The sequence below is a fragment of the Ceratina calcarata genome, unplaced genomic scaffold, assembly GCF_001652005.2.
Source record: "Ceratina calcarata isolate Rehan_Ccalc_2016 unplaced genomic scaffold, ASM165200v1 scaffold368.2, whole genome shotgun sequence".
Lineage (NCBI taxonomy): Eukaryota > Metazoa > Arthropoda > Insecta > Hymenoptera > Apidae > Ceratina > Ceratina calcarata.
The window spans coordinates 1,217,955-1,232,905 of record NW_017159898.1 but is presented as its reverse complement, the minus strand read 5'-3'; the positions used below and the strand labels follow the sequence as shown (position 1 = coordinate 1,232,905).

General features: G+C 35.3%; 2 protein-coding genes across 11 annotated transcripts in view; both read right to left on the bottom strand.

The window, feature by feature from the left end:
• Positions 1 to 40: 40 nt before the first annotated feature.
• Positions 41 to 4,089, bottom strand: LOC108625594 (neuralized-like protein 2). The gene is made up of 3 exons (XM_018025694.2): positions 1,190 to 4,089; positions 793 to 1,116; positions 41 to 713 (listed from the first exon to the last, which is right to left on the bottom strand). The coding sequence occupies exons 1-3, from the start codon at positions 1,536 to 1,538 to the stop codon at positions 595 to 597; spliced, it is 792 nt and encodes a 263-aa protein (XP_017881183.1). The 5' UTR covers positions 1,539 to 4,089; the 3' UTR covers positions 41 to 594.
• Positions 4,090 to 4,512: 423 nt separating this feature from the next.
• The window catches only part of GLS (glutaminase), an 11,332-nt gene continuing 893 nt past the window's right edge, over positions 4,513 to 14,951 (bottom strand). The window contains exons 2-13 of one of the 10 annotated variants that reach the window (XM_026814093.1): positions 14,836 to 14,917; positions 12,798 to 12,886; positions 10,236 to 10,271; positions 9,306 to 9,405; positions 9,030 to 9,172; positions 8,582 to 8,955; positions 7,998 to 8,278; positions 7,739 to 7,915; positions 7,427 to 7,587; positions 6,903 to 7,046; positions 6,600 to 6,740; positions 4,513 to 6,470 (exon numbers count right to left, since the gene is read on the bottom strand). In XM_026814093.1, coding sequence (XP_026669894.1) covers positions 6,287 to 6,470; positions 6,600 to 6,740; positions 6,903 to 7,046; positions 7,427 to 7,587; positions 7,739 to 7,915; positions 7,998 to 8,278; positions 8,582 to 8,955; positions 9,030 to 9,172; positions 9,306 to 9,405; positions 10,236 to 10,271; positions 12,798 to 12,886; positions 14,836 to 14,895 — 1,890 coding nt within the window. In that variant the 5' untranslated portion in view covers positions 14,896 to 14,917 and the 3' untranslated portion in view covers positions 4,513 to 6,286. Of the gene's footprint in view, positions 6,471 to 6,599; positions 6,741 to 6,902; positions 7,047 to 7,426; positions 7,588 to 7,738; positions 7,916 to 7,997; positions 8,279 to 8,581; positions 8,956 to 9,029; positions 9,173 to 9,305; positions 9,406 to 10,235; positions 10,272 to 11,526; positions 11,931 to 12,797; positions 12,887 to 14,835; positions 14,946 to 14,951 lie in introns of those variants that run through there. The other 9 variants (XM_018025803.2, XM_026814094.1, XM_026814096.1 and 6 more) reach the window with 9 other exon arrangements.

Below are 14,951 nucleotides of genomic sequence, written 5' to 3'. Positions count from 1 at the left end.
GGGTGTTGAGGTCAGGTCGTTTCAACAAAATACGTTTTGCTTTTCTTATAAATACATTTATTCGAGTCCATTTTCGTCAGTGTTAACAATAGTCTGAATTGGTCACGTTCAATTTAAAATCTTGCTTACACAGTAGGGTGTACCAATAAAAAAAGAATGTTATACATTAAAAGTACTGCATGAAAATTATTTTAAATGAGATTTTACATACACCTATTTATACGCGGCATAATGACGATGTAGACAAGTGTAGCGAATGATAAAATTGTCAATTTCTAAAAGTGCAGTTGCTAATAAGTGCTAAATGTAAGGATAAAAAATGTGTTCAGTAGTCTGTCGAACTTCTTAAATTATATACACGTCTCAGTTCAACATTCACGCAAATTACATTTACCGTAGGTAAAAAAGAGATGAGAGACCTGCCTGGCTTGTCTATTCTTATTTCTAAAGAACAATTCGATGCGACGATGTGCATTTTAAACTTATTGAGAGTCACAGAAAATATCCGATATGAAGAGATTACGGAATTATTGAAATGCCTGTTGCTAAAGTAGATGAAGAAGATACGGTAGAGCAATACGAAGTGGCAGAATTTCACTGCGATTGATAGAGCAGATAATTTTTTAGAAGCCGTGGAAGTGGAAGCGAGTCGACTGCGTTCTTTTTAGTATATTGCAATATGGCGTCACGGCAGGCACTTTGTAGCGTGGATACTGTTGAATCATACAATTATTAAAGGAAAAAGAAGTATCGTCATATAGATTTTATATTTACGAGGCAAAAGAAACATACCTCCGTATAATTGAACTATTCTGACTTGTTTTGTAGTACCATAAACGTCTACTACAGCACGTAAAGGCCCTGCCTTATAGGGTATGTCTTTTCCACATACACCCTGATCTTCACCATTAATTATAAAGTGCATTTCTGCCTTGTCAGAACCAGCCTGCGGCACATACATAATTCCAATACGACTACCAGCATCTGTAGGTAGAATGCTTGGAGAAGTATGTATTGTATTTGCTCGGAGAGCATTAAAAGGAATAATTCCGCGAGAAGTTTGCACGTGTACACCATCAGTGATCAATTTCTTTTCTCTTGATTTTATTCCTTCACCTGAAAACTTATAAAATATAAAATACAGTTTTCAAGGCATGAAATTGAATAAACAAAATTTCTCAGGTCTCACCGTAACCTATGCCAAAACTTTCCCATATAGTATGACTCTTGGTAATAGCAAATATCCATGTATTACCCAATTCTGAGAGATTAGGCATAGCGAAATGTGGTAGACTATTGTCTTCACAGGCTGGATCTATGAGGGTGAGACCTATTCTCATATCTCCGCTCCATCCTCTTTCAGTCTTCTCAATTTCCACCAAGAATATTTCACCTGGCTGCAGTGGCTTTTCACTAAATGCTAAGGAGTCTGCAAAACTGGCTGTACGATAGGCCACAGTATTATCCTCGAGGAGCATAATATTTTCCCCGTGAATGGGGTGAAATCTGGTAGCTATATTTCTCGATCTTGCAGTCATCGTACTGTATTATAGTTAATAGTAAAATTGACACTGAGGACTGGTACTGTCACTTTTTGATTATGCTGTATCAACTGGAGTCTGTAGAAATCTGTATCGGCGAATGTACGAGAGGAATAAATGAAAGTGCTCCGATATTTCACAAAAAATAACGTGAGTGCACTTTCGTACGATCGGTTTGAATTATACATTTGTGTGTTTTCGATGGTTTACATGGTTGCTCGGGCAGCCTAGTGGCTGCGAAAGGTTAGACGCACTCCTAAACAGCCGTTTCATCGAGACTACAGTTCGAAAGTTACGTTTTTACATCGATTTTATGCATACGCGCAATTACTTGAGTACTCTTGTCACGATAAAAGCGTCGAACTCGATTCTCCTACTTATCCGAATCAAAGATTTTAGGTCTTGATCTGACGGACAATAAATGGGACGAACGAAACAGAAACAGCTGATTCGATATGTGTTTTTGTGTTTATATACATATATAAACGTGTGTGTGTACATACATACATACATACATACATACTATATGGGACATCAGAAAGTTTAGTTTAGTAATAGATATGTAATGAGCAAAAAAAATTTGCTCCAAATTTTTATTGGTCGGAATCACGAACTGACATCATTAAAAAATGTAGATATCAAATTCTAATGTATATTCACAATTTAAGCAGCTTACAAAAAGGAAGAGAAAATCAAGTGTTAATGAATAGAACACGATTCTATCGATGAAAGTAATTTTATTGTCCATTTGTGTTTAAACTTAAAACTAGTTGAAATATCGTCAAAAATATGCAGATAACGAGAAAAGTATGCTAATTTTGCTGATCTTTTTAAATTCAGGAAACACTATGATTATTTCTATTGAATCTAAAATATTTTAATTCCAATATGAGTATAATCTTAATAATCTAAGGGATCGAACAAAATAATTTCGTGGATAATTTTTTTACTGATGCTGTTATATTAAAAACGATACTGTTTATTGAAAGCAATAGTTAACTTGGATGAAATATTTTTCTTCCATATTTCATATCATTATTGTCTTTCGTTTATACGTGAACAAATAGCAATTGGAGCGGAGTCCAAGATTGACGTATCTGGATCTTTTTGTATTCGATATGACATTTCTAGATATTAACTATCAAGGTCTAATTATACTGATATCTTTTATTTAGCTACCCTTTTCTCGTTTAAGGCAGATTCCGAAGTAATTGACAAAACGGTAATCGGTAATGCTAATACGAACCCTTTATTCGGCAATTTAAAAGCTCGATATATCGTTTTAAACAGACAATCTATAGAAAAATTAATTTGTTTGAAAGTAAAGTAATCATTGGATTTGTGGTAGATTTATGGTTTGCCAAATAAAGGGGTCAAACGTTTGCTCTAACGTAGTGGAAAAATATTGCTCATCTAGGAGACGGAAAACGCTTCTGGTAGCTCCTTCTTTTTCTCCTTCTTTACTAATCTCTCTTCGATACTGAAAATGTATCCCTGCATTTATAGTTAAATAGAGACGATTATCACATAAATGAACGAAATATTACAATATTTGTATCACAAATAATCTTTTTTAGTACGCTCGACTTTCTTGAACAGAGTGTCAAGAAATGTTTGGTCTTGGTAGTCATAAGCGTGTTTTACATTATCGGATCGGTGAAGATCTATAAAAAATGTTACTGAAAAATTGTTCTTGACCTTAAGTTTCATGGTCAACAGTTTTTTTTCTATTGCATTGTATTGTACGCGTCATGGGGATAGAAGAACTGTGGAAGAATTGACTTTTTATTTCCACAACGCGTAGAACACAATGTAATAAAAAAATGTTTGACCATGAAATGTAAGGCCCAGGACAATTTTGCGAAAACTGTTTTTTATCTTCATAGATCCGAAGATGTAGAGTACGCCTAACATTTCTGTACACCCTGTACACCCACTCGGATCGTAAGCTGTACGTTAAGTACCCACATTACAAATAATATCAACGTTCGCTATTACTTGATGTAAGTATCACGCAAGGATCACGTAAATAATACTGTAAAATTATTCTTAATTGTCTTAATTATCCTGCTCAGTTCCTTATGACTTATACTCCTCCTTCACTGTTTCATTTCATTCATAAAAAAATTAAAGATTTACTGTTAGAAATGCTAGATTTGATTTATCGCTTGTTAAAACTAGAAAATGAGAACAAAAATTATTAAGGAAGATAATACACTAAATGTCTTGTAGCTGTACCAGAGTACAGTCATAAAATGACGATTCAGTGTGAAGAAAGAATAAGTTGAAATCGGACAAGTTTTCTAAACTCCCTTTTTCCATCTGCTTTCCAATTGTATCATCAGTTGCACCCTGTACATATATTTTCTATCGAACATTCACACATCTTCGATAATTCACACACAATCGCTTAAGAAAAATCAATGAATAAAACTTTGGAACATATGTATATGTGTAGAAGCCGAACCGAATAGTATGTGTATGTATAATACTATGTACACTTGCAGTACTGTACAATTAGACGTAACTGTAGATTGAATTTAGGCTGTTATTTTCTATATGGGACATCAGAAAGTTTAGTTTAGTAATAGATATGTAATGAGCAAAAAAAATTTGCTCCAAATTTTTATTGGTCGGAATCACGAACTGACATCATTAAAAAATGTAGATATCAAATTCTAATGTATATTCACAATTTAAGCAGCTTACAAAAAGGAAGAGAAAATCAAGTGTTAATGAATAGAACACGATTCTATCGATGAAAGTAATTTTATTGTCCATTTGTGTTTAAACTTAAAACTAGTTGAAATATCGTCAAAAATATGCAGATAACGAGAAAAGTATGCTAATTTTGCTGATCTTTTTAAATTCAGGAAACACTATGATTATTTCTATTGAATCTAAAATATTTTAATTCCAATATGAGTATAATCTTAATAATCTAAGGGATCGAACAAAATAATTTCGTGGATAATTTTTTTACTGATGCTGTTATATTAAAAACGATACTGTTTATTGAAAGCAATAGTTAACTTGGATGAAATATTTTTCTTCCATATTTCATATCATTATTGTCTTTCGTTTATACGTGAACAAATAGCAATTGGAGCGGAGTCCAAGATTGACGTATCTGGATCTTTTTGTATTCGATATGACATTTCTAGATATTAACTATCAAGGTCTAATTATACTGATATCTTTTATTTAGCTACCCTTTTCTCGTTTAAGGCAGATTCCGAAGTAATTGACAAAACGGTAATCGGTAATGCTAATACGAACCCTTTATTCGGCAATTTAAAAGCTCGATATATCGTTTTAAACAGACAATCTATAGAAAAATTAATTTGTTTGAAAGTAAAGTAATCATTGGATTTGTGGTAGATTTATGGTTTGCCAAATAAAGGGGTCAAACGTTTGCTCTAACGTAGTGGAAAAATATTGCTCATCTAGGAGACGGAAAACGCTTCTGGTAGCTCCTTCTTTTTCTCCTTCTTTACTAATCTCTCTTCGATACTGAAAATGTATCCCTGCATTTATAGTTAAATAGAGACGATTATCACATAAATGAACGAAATATTACAATATTTGTATCACAAATAATCTTTTTTAGTACGCTCGACTTTCTTGAACAGAGTGTCAAGAAATGTTTGGTCTTGGTAGTCATAAGCGTGTTTTACATTATCGGATCGGTGAAGATCTATAAAAAATGTTACTGAAAAATTGTTCTTGACCTTAAGTTTCATGGTCAACAGTTTTTTTTCTATTGCATTGTATTGTACGCGTCATGGGGATAGAAGAACTGTGGAAGAATTGACTTTTTATTTCCACAACGCGTAGAACACAATGTAATAAAAAAATGTTTGACCATGAAATGTAAGGCCCAGGACAATTTTGCGAAAACTGTTTTTTATCTTCATAGATCCGAAGATGTAGAGTACGCCTAACATTTCTGTACACCCTGTACACCCACTCGGATCGTAAGCTGTACGTTAAGTACCCACATTACAAATAATATCAACGTTCGCTATTACTTGATGTAAGTATCACGCAAGGATCACGTAAATAATACTGTAAAATTATTCTTAATTGTCTTAATTATCCTGCTCAGTTCCTTATAACTTATACTCCTCCTTCACTGTTTCATTTCATTCATAAAAAAATTAAAGATTTACTGTTAGAAATGCTAGATTTGATTTATCGCTTGTTAAAACTAGAAAATGAGAACAAAAATTATTAAGGAAGATAATACACTAAATGTCTTGTAGCTGTACCAGAGTACAGTCATAAAATGACGATTCAGTGTGAAGAAAGAATAAGTTGAAATCGGACAAGTTTTCTAAACTCCCTTTTTCCATCTGCTTTCCAATTGTATCATCAGTTGCACCCTGTACATATATTTTCTATCGAACATTCACACATCTTCGATAATTCACACACAATCGCTTAAGAAAAATCAATGAATAAAACTTTGGAACATATGTATATGTGTAGAAGCCGAACCGAATAGTATGTGTATGTATAATACTATGTACACTTGCAGTACTGTACAATTAGACGTAACTGTAGATTGAATTTAGGCTGTTATTTGGCTATCGGACATATGAATATAAAATTAACTAAATCGGTCGTAGAGTATGATCTTGTACGAAAGGTAATACGTCAGTGAACTCATCTTTTTGTAATATTAAGCCACTTGTTCTTTTTCTTTGTCAATCCTAGCAACCTATCTAAACCCATCTGCGAATTTAGGGTAATGGTGTTTGACCAGCGGATTCTACGACCTTCCGGGAGTCCGTGTTCTCGTCGCTGTTATTCTCTTTCTCTTCATTCACTGCTTCTGTGTTTTGAGCTACCGCATAATTGTTCAAGTATTCGACCACATGCATGTGCCCGAACGTCTCTGCCTCGTCGATGGGCTTCTTTCCCCACCTGGCAGCATAATCTTTTTTTTAGAAATTTCGTATTGCACTCTTCGGTGTCCAATTAATTAATACAGGGGTTTATTTGTTGTTGGATCTACAAAGTGAAAACAGAAATAAAATGTAATTGAATTTTTACCTGTCTTTGGGATCGTGCGGGACCGCGCAGTGCTCGATCAGGAACTCGACGCAATCTAAGTGTCCCTCGCTAGCAGCCAAATGCAAAGCCGTCCTACCATCGTAATCTGATAGTGTCATATCCATTCCGCTCAATCTATGCCTGCAAATTAGGATGAAAAACTAAAATTTTTAATCGATTCTCAGAAAATCAGAATCGTCGCAGGCTTATCTTCTAACTGTTCGGGAGGACGCATTTTTAGAAAAATAAAGGAATTTTTAGAGAAAGCAATACTCGAATTATTAAAAGAACGTATTGTTTGACCTTCTCATCGCCGTTACGTCCCCGTTAGCTGCGCTGAACAGAAGATTGACGATCGACAGTCCTTTAGTCTCGTACTTGTGCCTCCTCGGGTCCTTCTTATTAGTCGCGTGCTTCAGGTTGTCGTACCTGTGATCATAGTAGGTGCTACACTAATTGGGACGGGATGGAAAACGACGGGATATCAATGAATACATGTAGAGAGAAACGTGTGTGAGTACGCAGTGCGCGTTTTATTTTTTTTATGGAGTCGTGCAGGGTTTTTCGTGTAGCCGAGGGTTGTGAAAAAAAAGCAAAGGAGAGAAAACAAACAGTTTGATTAATGCGTGGTATAACTATAACTCCGTGTTGAACATACATACATTAAACATATTTCGAAATTTCTTGAACGTGTTTTGCAACTATTATCGCTAATGCAGAAGCTACGCATTCTTTTCTTTGTAATTGTTAATTTAATGTGCAAGAAGTAGGTCAGTGTCACTCGTTTCTACGTAAGCACGTTAAACTAGCGAATGTGGTATCCGTACCTGTGAAAATTGAACTCGGTGACGAGTTCTTCGCAAAATTGCACACCCCTGCAAGAATTGCCAAGAGGGTCCAACGGCGGTGACCACGTGCAAATGCCCATCACGTTTGGTATCACTACCAGCAGGCTTCCCGATACGCCAGATTTTGCTGGAATGCCGACCTGTTTCCAATTACGCAATTTATCTTCCGTATATTAATCGTTACATTAATGTACACGTAATATGATACAGAGAAATTGATAAAGAATGTTTTCAGTTTATCTTAGCATGTATAATTTACTATAAACAATCTTTGAGAAGTTGATAACCTACCTTGAACGCGAATTGGCCACTGTAATCGTACATTCCACAGCTGTGCATTAAACTTAGAACGTCCCGAACGCTGTCAGGTTTCAAGACCTTCTCCTCAGTAATGGGACATATACCACCGTTGGCCAGGGTAGCAGCCATCACTGCCATTGTGTCGCAATTAGCCTCCATGGAGCAACACTTTAAAAAAGCAATTTATTTGACACGATGAGTCTCTTTAAATTTTCTCAATAAGTCAATATTTCGCAACAAGAGAATTTACCTGGAAATAAAAATCCATGATATCTCTCAAATTCGATTTATCCGGGTAGCAATTGTATTCTCTCATGTAGAACCCGAGAGCGTAATTTCTATCAGCAGCCTCTCGTTCAGACAAGAATACTGCGTTGTTGAAGCCCAAATTTTCTCCACCTGCTAGCCTCTTAAAATAGTTCATCGTGAAGTCGAATTTCTCCGCCAGAGTCATTTCTGGTTTAATTAAAGACTTTAGAAGAGAACAGACCAAGATCGCTCCAGCATTGATCATAGGATTATGGGGTTTCTCTATAAAAAGATACAAATTGATCATTTGAAAACGTACATTTAAAAAAGTAATAATCTGATTTAAATGTTTCTCATTTGCATTCATTTACTATACATATGCATATACATATACAAATTCTTATACGTGACATTTACGCATGAACTCTTGAACTACTTTTGCTCGGTCAAACGCTGATCGATATTCCACCGTTCCCTTATACATATGTATCACACCAATAAACACTTTGGGCGTGCTCGTTTCATTTTAAAATGGGTCGGGGCTCTCCGAATATCTCCTATAAAGTGTAAAAAAAAAAAACTTACTATTGTAATCTAGAACCAACTCGTTGAAGTTTCTCCCTGACGGTTCCTGACCGACATACTGATGAACCACTTCCTGACCAAGCCTGTCCAGGGCAATCGCATAAGTCAAGGGCTTGCTGCAACTCTGCAAGGTAAAGGGAATCATCGTGTCACCGATGCTGAATCTCTGTCCATCGATCGTGCAGACGGAAACGCCCCAGTAATCCGGATTCATTCTCGCCAGTTGAGGTATGTATGAGGCGACCTTGCCCTCCGAGTTTGACTTGCATTTCCAGTAGAAGTCCTCTATGTGCTTCGTGAAGCCAGACCAGTCGGGAATAATGAACTGATGCCTGAACGCGCGTGAGATCAACACTATGTTCTGATTTATGATTCTGGAATAAGAGAATTAGATTACACAATTTTCTCCCCAATCTGAGAATCATTTATTTTAATGAGAGAAAATTACTTTCTAAACTGTTCTCTGGTTAATTTCTGCGTCTCGTGAGAAACACCCTCGTGGCCTCCGCTTTTCAAGTGTTCTTTTCGTAAGTTGTCCGTGAATTCTTGAAGCCTGGGATCGTCGTTTCGCAAACCGGTCGTCCTCAAAGCCTATGTGAAATACAACAATACATATTAAGCATGAAACACCACGTTCACTATTTTTTTTTACTGATATCTGGCTAGGCTAGTCGAGCGAAAATTAAATAAACTCTTCGCTTGTTAAAAAATGATGAATGCTTACGGCTAAAAATTTGCCGATTGGTAAGAGGCCGGTGTCTTCATTTTTGAACATATCGAAAAGTGCATCTTCGGCATTAGTCGCCTGATCTTGATCTCTGGTGCTGAAATAAACACGGAGTAAAACGACTATTAGTACAATATATCTATATAATCGTCTTTAATTGTTTAATATAGAAAATAAGAGCGAAAAATATTTTTTAAAACTGCAATATTCTGCAGTTTACTTCAATTGGAAGAAAACAACGAGACACTTATACACATAATTAAGGATGTATAGCCAATACATCCTTAATCTCATACGTTCACTACAAGAAAATAAAGATTGTGCATATAAGTCTGGATCCATGCCAAAGTTTGTTACTTATACATATAATCAGAATTATCAACTGTAGACACGTTTTCTAATAAGAAAATAGTGAAGCGAGTTAAATTTAGTTATGACTACATGATCGTCGCCGATTCGTCTAACTACGTACATTTTTATAATACTAGTCATATGAGATAATTTAAGTGATTCATTAACGAATTTATTTAGAACGTCAGCAGCATTTAACTTTAATGAATCGAAATTAGCGATAGAAGAGAATAGAATATTTTACATAAATGTTTCAGATATACATGACGTTAAATATATATATACGTTGTGTAACGTAAAAGTTATGAAGATTTTTGTCTTAAGGCTTTTCGGGAGAATTACAAATCCACTTTCAACAAATTGAATAACATTGCAATTTTTTTACTCATTACATAGCCCACATATACGCTCATTAAAAGAGATGTTTAACAAAGCTTTCATTATCTATTACTATACAAGATTTAATGGAAATAAGATCGATTGTCACTTGTTGTTAAACAAACCAAAATTCAGCAATATGAAAACGTATTGAGCCATGCAGTAGTCGAAGTAGCAACGTAGTTGCACAGTACTCACTACATGTAATGGCTGTCATGAATGAAGCTGTACTCGCTGCAAAAACAGAACAAGAACAACCAATCAGTTAAAAAAGGCACCCCTCGAGAGTTACCTAAGAAAACGCGCTAAAGTCCTTCTGGAGTTCTCGCCTTTCTTTTCCAACCAAATCGAACAGGCAATTTTCGTCCTAATTGAGTAATATTCAGAATCGGCAAAATGATTCATCGGTGTTAAGTCGGGATTTTCTGTTGAACCCGTCACGTCTGATTCGATACAAGACATAATGATGTTCTGATTTGTTTCTTTCATTTTTTAATAACAGTATTAAAACACTTTTAACATTTATTAATATGCAGTCGCTTCTTAAGAAGCTGATAGCCACGTGTCACTGAATTAAACTCGCGGAATACTATTGTGATTTATAATTGTAAATTCGATTCGAATAATTCTCAGATGATTCAAGTAGAACTCCTTTAAAATTGATGTGTGTGGGAAAACTAGGAAGCAAGACCTTATATCAGGTAGGAAAGAACAAAGGACCCCACTCGAACACCGTGAAATAGGGTTTAAAAATAGCAAAACACGCTAACAGGCAGTTATGGACGTGTAAATACATTCTATATGAGAGTCATCCGAGTATGTTCTAGGGCAAACAGCTTCGGTAAATCGGAAAATTGCATAACTGCAAACATAGCGACCCCTCGTTATTTTGCACCTTTCCTTTACGTTTCTGTTTCAATCCAGATTCCCTCGATTTACGTTCTATTTCGAACGGCACACAGGTCATACATTTACAAGGTTACACATTTTTATATAGAATCAATTTTCTATAAGCATTTCGCACAGTGGAATCTTTCGCATAATCTCGCGTGTGTTGGTCAAAGTTTTTACGATTGTGAAAAACGTGTGTTGAATCCGAGTAAGAAGCAAATACCAAGTGTCATAAAAGATAAACTGCAGTTGAGTTAGACAGTTGATTAGACCTGATTAGAACAGCTTCAAGTTCAAGAACAGCAGTCATCTGGTTTTTAATATTATTTTTAGTCGTTTAACGAACGCTTCCTTTCCTATCCTACGTGATCTGTGCAGATTTTTAGCAAGTAGAACTGCCGTCATTTTACTAAAAAACGGTGGAACTCTGGAAACAGTTGGACAATTTTTTTGCAATAAATATAAGCAATGAGTTTAAAAAACGCAACACATAACACAGAAGCTACAGGATGATTACATACGTTGATAGATTACATTCTTCGGTTGATTTTTATTATTACTTATTTAGAATGAGTTTGAGTTTGGATGTAAATCTTACCCACTTCGTAAATAATGTCTGCGAAAATCAGTACAATCTTCCACAAATTCGGTGAAGTCAAAGCTCTCCATTACCTTCTTTTTCAAGGTAAAAAATGATCGATGAAACACTGACAATCGTCCATTATTCAAAAAGAAATTTGTTCACATCCTATTTTTATATTTATTTCAAAACTCGAGCAAGAGCAACTACTGAGACACGAAATTCTTGGAAGTGGAACAAACTTCTAGAAGAGAACGAAGGATTAGATTCTGAATGTATTTAAACGGTGGCTAGTGACGTGCAGACAATAAATTGTGGTCCATGGGGTCGAGTCTATGAAGAACGACGGTTCTCAATCAAAGTCAGAGAGATATTGTTATTTTACTATTACTAGATAAAGAATGAGAAACTGAATTAGGAAAGAAAAGAAGAGTGAAGTTAATTTAAAGAAAAAGATGAAATAACTGAATATAAACGTGTTTTAAAGAAATAAATTAAAGACATTTGTAATTAACTTCAATAATATTGATGACGTGAATTAAAACTATTTGAATATCGGACTTGGGCAAAAACTGATGAGTAATCACATTTTCTTCCTCTTCGTGCTGGAATAATTAACTACTCTGTGAATACAGTCGATTGAGAACCGCCAATATCGATTACTTCGGATTTATTGGTTCTCTGTTGTGTTTCACCTAGTAGAACGTATCTATTTCTATGTCGTAACGAGAAACGATCAGTCTTTTTTTTTTTTCTTTAAATGAACAGCCGGATACGTGACACGACTCGACTTTGTTTATACGAATTCTATTTGCCCTTGTGATACAAACGATAGTTTTAAAAATTACCAAAATCCGGAGAGACTTGATTATAAATTTTTTCATTTCAGATGCATGTCTGAGAAGATATTTTCGGTAAAAATTTTATCTATAGAGGAACACTTTTGTATTTATTATAAGTACTATAAAAATATTCATCATTATGCCTTGTGGTGTACTAATTAAAATATCTTTAAATTCAATCTGATTCAAATTATTTTACAATCGAAGGAATGCGAAATTCCACAATGCACGCGTAATTACATATCGCGTTGCATTGTCATGTAATACATTTTGATCTGTATCCGCATATAACCTGTTAGTTTGCTGACGAGCAATAGACAACGAGAACACATGTTCTCTGAAGTAGAATAATAATTATATCAACCAAAAAAGATGGTATTAAACGTAATTTAAAATCAATTTTGAAACAGATGTACATATTTGAGAGTTGAAAAATCGGTTAATTACCGTGTTTGCGTTCGTTCTAATTCCAAGGTACTTCCGAAGGCAGCGTCAAAACGTTTTACAGTTTGCACCTTTTGTACTGGTGTTTGTCTCTAAAACAAAATAGAGAATGTACATACGTAGATGAGATGAATTTCTCATAACAGAAAACGTCATAATACTATGTATAAATTGACGGCATTTGATTTAAAATAAGTAATAGTAGCTGGCATCAAAATATTTGTAAACAGATCGATCGCATATGACTAAATCCTTGTTATGCCAACTTCGAATCATTAGAAAACACACACGGAAACCTTTTGAGTTCCTCTAGTTCTGGTCTTAGCATTTCGTACTTAAAGTCTTTGACTATAGTATCTAATAAAAAGCTGTGTCCAATATTTGAGCAATGCAATACAAAGCAATGAACTTTTAGAAAAAATAATAATTACAGAGGAGTAAGGTTTATAAAATTGTTCCACCTGTTTTTCTCGGTCATAAGGAATTTTTAATGCATAATTTCTAATATTCTAATACGTAGTTTTGGCATCTTTGGGTCAGCAAAGGGTACGAAGGGTGGTAACTTACGGGTACTTAAGCACCCTTCGGGCCCTAGCACTTCTGTATTGATCCTTCGGTGAATCAACCCCTCTAACCATAAACCGATACATGCTATGAGTATCTATGAGTGGAGTTGGCGTGGACAGAAACGAAAACGAAAGGGTGCTTCTTCGATTCAATGCTTCTTTTAAAAATTGCTAGTCTAAATTCTTTCCAGATGATATCTATGATTTCGACTAAAAACATTTAAGAGGTCTCTAGGCTAGACTTTCGTCTTGGCCTCTTAAATCTTTCGAATTATTACTCAACGTTCAGATGTTCGGGCGTGACCCGTGTCCGAGAACAACTATTATCTCAATGTTTCGTTATTATTGCAGCTAATTGCAACTCATACAGAAATCAGCGCGTCTTCTACCCCTGATACAGTTAGCTAAAATGTTGACGAAATGTTTGGATGCTAAATTTTCTCGGACACGGCTTATATCCGAAAGCCTCTACGCGAAAAATTGTATAATTCCAAGTCGTGAAAGTTTAAAACCTCTCATAGATATTACCTAGTCGACAAAGCAAATACTTCGATATATTCTTTTGGCAAATAGAACACGACATTTTATCAACAAAGAATAAGAAAAAACCGACAAGTCTTCAAATGTCACTAATGTCAGATTGCAATGGGACTGTTATCGATTATTCACATCATTTTATCGTACAGTGGCCTTAACAGCTGTGCAATTCACGCGTTTAGTTCAAGTATTTCTGTCACTGAAATGGGCCATTGCCACCGCCCACGTGGATACGCAGCAGATGAACAGAGTTAATGTGCTTTTCGTGATCAATATATTTTCACCCTCGAACTACTCACGTCAAATGACATAATAACTTTCAATTACAAATCATTGTGGAATCATCATTTTTATTAAGTACCTATGGGAATGTCAAGATTGGGCTAAAATTTCCTGTCTAATTTGTAATTGCAATATTTGTATTCTCGGATCTTTCCATATGTCGGACTATAAAAATCTTATTCAATACGAAGATAAAAAGCAGAGTTTTAGTAACGTCATCGACTGTCCACGTGTTGTCAGAATCTCAACGACACTTCCTCATCTTCATTTGTCTTATAGCATGAATGCTGTTTGCAATCAACTTTGATTCTTGTCTGTAAACAATTGTCTGTAAAATTCAATTCTTGTCTGTAAAAAAACAAAGTCCAATCTTCCAAATCATATAAGAAACTCCTCTCTGTCTGTTATTAGAATCTTAAATCAGTGATGACGAAATTATTTCGTCTTCTGTACTCTCGGCAGATCGGGCATCTTTTATTTTTCTTAAGAATCTTCGAAACAATCTTTGAAAGTTCGAACGAATTGTTAAATTCACAAAACGTCGAGTTCTATTTGCGTAGCGCCACGCGGTCTCAGAACTGGTGACCGTCAGCCGACGGATTGACCAATCAATAAATTCAAGAAGGAATATCAGAATTTTTTGTAAGCAGACCTACCTTGTCGCTCGTGTGCAGCCTTCTGAGTCCATTCGCGCCAACTTTGACGATCTTCAGCATCCTCACGGCCCCGATGATCGGCCTCGCAAGATTAATCGAGTTTCGTTATACTATGA

Coding starts and splice junctions, on each gene's coding strand:
- LOC108625594 (XM_018025694.2), bottom strand. CDS start 1,538: ATGACTGCAAGATCGAGAAATATAGCTACCAGATTTCACCCCATTCAC. Junction 1,117..1,189: donor AAGTTTTGGCATAGGTTACG/GTGAGACCTGAG, acceptor ATAAGTTTTCAG/GTGAAGGAATAAAATCAAGA. Junction 714..792: donor AATAGTTCAATTATACGGAG/GTATGTTTCTTT, acceptor ATGATTCAACAG/TATCCACGCTACAAAGTGCC.